This window comes from Melampsora larici-populina (genome assembly GCF_000204055.1).
Source record: "Melampsora larici-populina 98AG31 unplaced genomic scaffold MELLAscaffold_64, whole genome shotgun sequence".
Taxonomy (NCBI): domain Eukaryota; kingdom Fungi; phylum Basidiomycota; class Pucciniomycetes; order Pucciniales; family Melampsoraceae; genus Melampsora; species Melampsora laricis-populina.
The window spans coordinates 246,266-254,571 of NW_006768828.1; the positions used below are offsets into that span (position 1 = coordinate 246,266).

Sequence of the window (8,306 nt, forward strand, 5' to 3'; positions counted from 1 at the left end):
TTAGGGTTAGGAGGTTAGGATTTAGGGTTAGGAGGTTAGGATTTAGGGTTAGGTTAGGATTTAGGGTTAGGAGGTTAGGAGTTAGGGTTTAGGGTTAGGATTTAGGGTTAGGAGGTTAGGATTTAGGGTTAGGAAGTTAGGATTTAGGGTTAGGCGGTTAGGAGTTAGGGTTAGCAGGTTGGAATTTAGGGTTAGGAGTTTAGGGTTTAGGGTTAGGAGTTAGGAGGTTAGCAGGTGAGGGTTAGGGTTAGCAGGTTAGCAGCTTAGCAGCTTAGCATTTAGGGTCAGGAAGTTGGGGTTAGGGTTGGGAGGTTATGATTTGGGGTTGGGAGGTTGGGAGGTTAGAATGTTGGGAGGTTGGGAGGTTAGATTTGGGTTAGGGCCTTGGCGGTTAGGGCATTTTTTTTATGAAGACCCTCTTTGTTCTTGCACACGTCTTGTTTCAATTTCTTAGGAGGTTAAGTGGTTAGGAGGTTAGAACTTGGGTTTAGGAGGTTAGAGCCTAGGGGTTAGGAGCTAGGTGTTTAGGGTAGTTTGTTTATAAATAATGTCTGTGTTTTTGCAAATGCCTTGTTTCACATTGTCCTGAATGTATGAAAACTTCAATTCATTCAATTCTATCAAAGAGAAATATATATTTCAACATGCTGCAAATGTTAGGAGGCTTAGGCACTTCGGTGCTTAGGTGGTTTGGAGGTCACAGCCAGGTTGTTATGATATTATGAGGTTAGGACAGTCTTTTGATAAACTTGCACCCACATTGTTTCTCATTACCCTGAAATTATAGCTTCAGATCATGGAGGTAATGGGTTATGTGTTTCAACTGCAGTCTTGTTATAAATATTATTGTTGGTTTTTGCACATGTGTTCTTTCTCATTAGCCTGATTTTTTGCAAAATACTCTATTATGTTGTTGAACACATATTGTTTCTCATTACCCCGCAACAATTGAAACTTTCAATCATGAAGGTTGAGGTTAGGAGCTTGGATAGTAAAGGAATTTTCCTCTTGTAGATAATAATTATGCTCACACACACATTTTGTTTCTCACCATCCCAATATGATCAAACCTCCAAATTACCTATTGAGTTGAATGACATATTTAATCACGCACATAACAATCATTTAGACATGTATTTCTCAAACAATGGTGTAATAGAAAATTTTGATATCCCTGGTGCCTTTGAAGAACCAAGCCAAGCTCATACTGAGTGTTCAACAAAATCTTACTGGTCAGTGAGTCCTGACCAGATTGAGTGATGTACCACTGTCCCTAGCTCAACTTTTTGGGGATACTCATTCGGTCACACACTGCAAAGATGAGACATCCATTGTTTTCATTCAACAGGCTGGCTTTCAGCACGCCTTCAATGTCATTGACATAGAAATGATATTGAATGATAGCAAGCTGCTCTGATAATGAAGCCATACAATGGCTGCTTTGATGAATCTCAAAATGGGTTTGGTTTATAGGTTGAAAGCCCTGGCTTTTCACAACAAGCTCATGCGTTTCAAAATAAGCATATCTTGTCCCAAAAGCACTTTTGGCTTTTCAAAATCACCTGTTGCTCTCCAAAAGCAGTGCGTTACTTTTCAAAAGCACCTGGGGCTTTTGAAAAGCAGTGCATTGCTTTTCAAAATTAGCACATTGCTTTTCAAAAGTAGCTAATTGCTTTTTGAAAGTAGCTCATTGCTTTTTGAGAGCAGCATGACGCTTTTGCCTAAATCAAGATATATAAGCAAGCTGCCAAATGGGCCAATCTCCACAGTTCCATTCATAATCAAGTTTGCCACCCAACACCTCATTCTTTTTTCCCACCCTGTCACCTTGGCTGATTTTCAATTTCGCACCTAACAGCTCAATCAATCTTTTCACCTCTTCACCTTGTCTTAGATCCAATGTCATTCAATGGCTGTTTGTTCAATGGCAGTGTGCCATTAAGATGAACCAATTGTTTTCATTGATTTATAATTCAATGTAAACAATTGATGTTTGTTCAAAGGCAGTGTGCCATAGCAATGAACCAATTGTTTGCATTGAATTATGATTCAATGTTGGTCAATTGATGTTTGTTCAAAGGCAGTGTGCCATAGCAATGGACCAATTGTTTTCATTGAATTATGATTCAATGTTGGTCAACTGTTGTTTGTTCAAAGGCAGTGTGCCATAGAAATCAATCCTTGATTTTTTTTTGGATTGATGATTCTTTTGGCATGAATCACAAAATTGCTATCCAATTGACCATACTATAAATGTATATTATTTCAGTGATCTAAAGTTACAAAATATCATTCTTCACATGACTAATGTCCTTCAGTATTGTGTTCTTCTGCACTTTCTTCAATTACAACTCAGGAGATTGGTTTAGGTCCAGAACCAAATAGATAATTCCCAATTAATTGAGAATTTGATAGTCCAGCCTGTCGTTGATACTGTGACTGGGGGTTTTTATTTTTCCTATTGTCTTTGAAATGGTATTTGCCTCATGATTCCTTCAAATGATGTGTATCATCAGGCGGCTAGTGCATGGTCAAAAACTGTCGGGGGTAATCTTCACAGCTTGGATTGGTTTAGGGTGTTGTTGACATTCTTAGCCTTGAATATCTGTGATGTCAAACGGCTGCAGCTAGTGTTTTGATTGCAGGTCAATCAAATTGTTGACTGACATGATTGTCTTGTCACTTTCAAAGAAGCGAAGACATTCACACTTGCATCGTCCATCTGACAATCGACAATTTTGGAGTCAATCGGTGCTTTCCAAATGTCTCCAGTTGACTGGTAAAATCTCCTTCAACTTTACACCGTGGTGACTCGACAGAATGAAGAGTGTTCTGAAGACAGGTTTGGTTTGTCTTCTGCTCTATAGCTTGTGTTCTTTCAAGTGACTGACTGGTTGATATCTTTTAATTTTGGCTTCCTTAAATATTATCAGCAAAACCTTACGCAAACCCACCTGCTTCGACTTGATTTTCTACCGTTTGATTGATCACTTTGTTTGCTTGTCTAGCATGGCTTCAAGACCGTTTGTTGCACCTCAAATCGTAGACTTTATTTCATATGATTCTGAATCAATTCGGAAGGGGAATCAGATCAACTCAAGTGGATTCAACAAGTACCCAATGCTACAAGACATATACGAAATTGTTCCACTTCCTTTCATCCACTATGTTCCTATCCCAGCGGGTTCTGACTTACCAAGCGACTCTCTTCGATTGGTCCGCAATGTGACGGAGAAGCCACCTGTTTTTGAAGAACCAACTTTATGCCGAACTTTGCCAGATCTGCCGAACATACGTGAAGACTTTGTGGCCGCCATGCGAACAACAATCCACTGGGTAGTTGAAAGTAAACGGAATAATGGCCGGAAGCGATTGTCATCAGATGAAGCAAAGGCTGAAGAAGCAATGTCTTCAAAGAAAAGTCACGGACCAAAGCGAATCCATGAAGATACTTGGACTTTCCGATGCCCATGTGCTGGTCACCCTCGCAAAAAGGCCTCTTCTGTCCCCACCGATGACAACACTACCAGTCCTACCAACCCTGCACACTTGACCCGTACTACTGGAAATGTCATCACTACAGTCTTACCAAAGGAGAAGTTAAAAAGAAAATCACAACCTTCAATGAAAGTTGGATGTCCTGCTAAGTTTACAATCAAGAAGAGAATTGATAACGGACTCTACGAGTTGGATTGGGTTTGGGAACACGCAAATCATGAACCATACAGCCTTGCCGATATGAAGCGTATGCGTTTAGCCACTCCTGTTCGAGATTGGTTGTGCGAGAGGGTGGTTAGTGGAATGGATTGGCCTGCAATCAGGCGACTACTCATGTCCCCTGATTTATTCCCTGTAGGTTGTCCAAGTTCGTCTATGATACTATGGTCGCTTTATCATCTGATGCTCCATTTGCTGTTTTGTGATTACAGGAGGATCTTGAAACCCCTGATTATGTCCCTGAACTGCTTAATATAGACTATCAAACTGTCAAGAACATGATCCGTAAGCGTCGGGATCAACTAGTGCACCTCGATCCAAATGCTTACCACTCACTTCAAGCTTGGGCCAATAAACTTCGTGAAAATGGATGGCATGTTCGAGACCGCTTTGATGAAAAGACTCGGTTCATCAGCTTTGCCTTCTTCTCCCCTTGGCAAAAGCAACAGCTACAGGCACATGGGGGAGATATCGTATGCCTTGACTCAACCCACAATACAACAAACAACTTTCCCAAAGACTTTGACAATATCAAACTCTCCCTTTACACTATTGTTATACGAAGCCCTGTAACTGGAAAAGGTGTTCCTGTTGTTTGGTTTCTGACATCAAATGAACAAATGTGAGTGTTGTTTTATTATCCTAGGCATCCCTTGCTTGCATCCAGTATCTCATTTTTCAATCGTTTCCGATCAGCCCGACAATTCGTGATATCTTACTGTGGCTTCGACAAGATCACAAGTTCCAGCCAAAGACGTTCATGACCGACTGTTGTCCAGCTTTGGCAGGTGCTATCAAAGAGGCGTATTCAGACTCAACTTCCCCGCCTCAGCTGTCCTGGTGCTTCTTTCATGTTCTACGCGCGGCCCGTAAAAAGGCAATCGAGTTGGTGTGTCTTTCTCATTCAATCTGGTTTTCTTTCTCAACACTAATGTGATACGATATTGGTCCACAGGCTGGTAAACAAATAGCGGAAGACCTGGTCCTTGGTTTCATCAAAATAGCTTATGCGGTCTCTCCTCAGGCAGCTTTTGATCAATTTGTCCATGAGTGGGCAGAGTCTCAACCTCAATTTGTCCATTATGTTCGTACTTTCTGGATGAAGCATGTAGCTCGCTGGGCAAGAAGTTATGCACACCCAAACAACCAGGGAATCCATACAAACAACTATGTTGAAGTATGGCACCGGCTTCTGAAAGTTATCTATCTCCCTCGTCATACACGCCTCCGACCCGACAACCTAGTACATATCCTTATGAAAGAAGTTGAGCCTGATTTCCGAATTGCTTCTTCAAAAGTTCTGCTGGGCTTTCGTGGACCGCGAACAAATAAAGCTCAGGAAATTTCCAAACGTACTGCGGATCATTATTCGGTGGATGATCTATCTATTCTGGGTGTCCGAATTTTTCGCTTTCCTGGCCTATTCCTCATTGACTCACTTTCAAATCCATCAAGACGGACGTATCTAGTCAAGTTCAAACCTGCGCGACATCACTTGAAAGCGGAAGTTTCAAATTGCAACTGTGAAGGCTTTTCTAAAGAGAAGGTGGCATGCAAGCACATGTACCTAATCTCGAAAAACTTTGACATGGTGATAGTCGAGGACCCTAGCTCAATCTTCACCGTACAGTGGCTCACTGGCCCTTATGGGAACGTCCATACACTTCAAACTTATGCTTCATACATCAAATCACAATACCCTGAACAATCAGATCGGATTCCACAACCCTGGCCCATCGGTTTGAACACTGGTTCCGATAATCGTATCTCTAGTGATATCACATCAACAGTCTCTTCCTCCAATCGTGATTTGGCCAATTCGGTTGTGGTGGATGCCGAAACAGTGCAAGCTTCAAATTCCTTTGTCGAGGCTCAAATTTCGTCTTCTCCTCCCGGTGGCTCACCATATGAGTGGTTCGGATCCGTGATCGAAGCTTCTGTGATGTGTTCAATCGATGTAGATGATCAAGCTGTCACATCTTGTGGATGTGAAATGTTTCAATTCACAAAGAAACCGTGTGGTCATATGTTTACTGTGTCAAAAGAATTGGGACTGCCTATTGTTTTCAACAGGAATCCGACTGTCTCTGTTGAAAACACGGCTATGCCAATAATTACTTGCAAGCTTCACTGTGGGCGTAAATTGGTTACCGAGTGTAACTGTGATCATTTTCAGAACCTCAGCAAGCCCTGTTCTCATATGCGAAAAATGTGCCGGACGCTGGGCCTTGAGTTATACGTGTTGACATCCGATAGCGACAATGGCTCAGATGCGAGCTCTTCGATTGATTCCGAACAGCATATCAAGCGCTCCGAGGAAGATCACTCCTTACCGCAATCCGTCGATCCGAATGCCTTGGAACAGGTCTCAAAAACAATTTCTCATAGTGACTTTACCACTCCTTTAGTCAGATCTACTTGCGCCACACTCAAACGCATCACTAATTCGTTATCGAAGAATGCAATCAACCGTCTGATCACCTCGGTTGACCCAGAGACTGTGGAAGCGATCGAGGGGTCTGTAAAGCGACTGGAGAGGTCATTTGGTGATGCTCTCGACAGCGGTCGCCCTTCAAAACAGCATAGACATGCACAAGTAAGTTGTCTTCGATTACGCTGTTCACCTATGCTCAGTATCATTTTTAACCCTCGCTTCTCTCACTCCAAAGCGCTCTCGCTGATCAAGTCTCAGATCGAACTTGCTGTCAACTTATATTGGAAGTTGACAAACTTCAAATTTTGTATTTTTCTTTTCAATCTGTTCCTCTTTCTGTGCCATCAAAAATTCCCTCTTTGTAATCGTTCTGACCATGTGTTGAGTCAGATTCCTTACTCACAGCCACAGTCGGTCAACGACGCAAAGCTCGTTGGGTTCAGGTGTGAGTCACTTTCACGATGTGGTCTAAGTTTTCTGTCCGATGGGCACGCTTTCTAGCTTTCTGTCCGATTGTCACTCTCTCATCTTCATTTCCGTCTGTCACCTTCTTTGTTTTTTCTTTCCGATGGCTCCTGTCTTGAAATTCAATAGTTCATCTTGTTTTTTGGCATCTCTCCTTCTTACGCGAGCGGTAGTATTCGCACGTCACTCAGTGCATCCAAGTATGCACTTCCATGGATGCACACAGTGACGTGCCGATGCACCAGTGCATCCTGCGATCCACGGTGGATCCGAGGGCATACTTGTCTATCGATCCTGACATCGTTGCCTGTTGTTTAACGGCTTGCAATCTTCTTTTCCTCCTTTCGGCGAGCACACCGAGGATTTTCTGCCAACCGCTCAGCCACGTATGCGCTCGCTCTGCCTACACATCTTACAACTGAAAGCATCCCTGAACGTTGGTTCCTCGCTGAGCTACATCAAATTGCATTTGTGTAATTTTGACATGTAGCTCGACTAAGGTCGAGGACTTCTTTGGTTCTATAGTGAGCAGTCCCCCGACATAGTCGAGCTACATGTGGAAATTACGAAAATTCAAATGTATGTAGCTCAGCGAAGAACGAGGGGAATTTGATGAGTCCACCGGTACGATATGGAGCAAGACTCAGCGCACATCTGTGTGAACGGTTGGCAGAAAATCTTCGGTGTGCTCACGGAAAAGAGGAAAACAAGATGCCCTCCACCAAGAAGGGCCTAAGCCTTCAGGCCAAAAAGCAGACATTAGGGGTAAGTCCCTCATGCTGAGACATGCGGATTCAACTAGTTTGAATGACAGCTGTCGAGGCATCGAGGGACTTTGTTGAGACATGCGGATTCAACTAGTTTGAATGACAGCTGTCGAGGCATCGAGGGACTTTGTTAAGTTAGCAAATTGTACTTCAATTCTGGTCTGAGGTGATTTCCTTGATCAGCTTTCCTCAGCATATTCTCCAGTTATTTATGTACAGAAATTCGAATTTAAATGAGGAAAACCAACTCCGTTCCGGGATCTGGAAAGTTTCCAGCCGAGCTTCTATCTGCTTCTATCCACCACAAGCACACTCCATACTCCTCGTTGTCCAAACTGTTCACACATCCATATTCATCCATACCACGACTCCATTTGTCATACATATCTGAAGTTTAGAGTCTTGACCCTCAGGCTCTAGGCTCAAAGGGCAAATACAAGTCCAGCGTGTGACCGTGAAGTTGGCCGACCTGACCCGAAGGGAAGGTAAGAGACATTTTGAAGATTTGGGGCAAGTACAAAAAGACAACAGGGGGCATCAGGTCATCCACTATCATGACTACCCTCATGATTCATGAGGGTGATTGATTGTCAATTTTGCAGTCCTTATTGCAAAATTTCATCATGTGTTTTTACCTAAGTTGGTAGCCACATGAAATTCACTATGGAATATTTTTGTTTTTTATCTTTATTTTTTTCAAAGTGCTTTTGATTTCACATTTAACACTGACTATCTATTACAGTCAGTTTCATAAAAGTTGAAATCAAGGTGTTTTGAATATCAAGACGTGGACTGTGTGCCATCTGTGACAGGTATCAAATATGCATATAGAATTGCTGATCTGAACAGCATACCCACAAAGGTCTCAAAAAGACTTCTGGTGCAGTCACTACATGCAAAGTGCTGACCCTGCAGACACGGGG

The 8,306-nt window shown here is 42.6% G+C and overlaps 1 protein-coding gene across 1 annotated transcript; it reads left to right on the forward strand.

Annotated features, from left to right (window-relative positions):
- Window positions 1-4,083: 4,083 nt before the first annotated feature.
- Window positions 4,084-7,038, forward strand: MELLADRAFT_94008 (uncharacterized protein; the record flags this gene model as incomplete). The annotated part of the gene is made up of 7 exons (XM_007416788.1): window positions 4,084-4,190; window positions 4,283-4,339; window positions 4,414-4,606; window positions 4,673-6,313; window positions 6,538-6,596; window positions 6,784-6,879; window positions 6,969-7,038. 7 exons carry the CDS (start codon window positions 4,084-4,086, stop codon window positions 7,036-7,038), a joined length of 2,223 nt encoding a protein of 740 aa, XP_007416850.1.
- Between the last annotated feature and the right edge of the window lie 1,268 nt (window positions 7,039-8,306).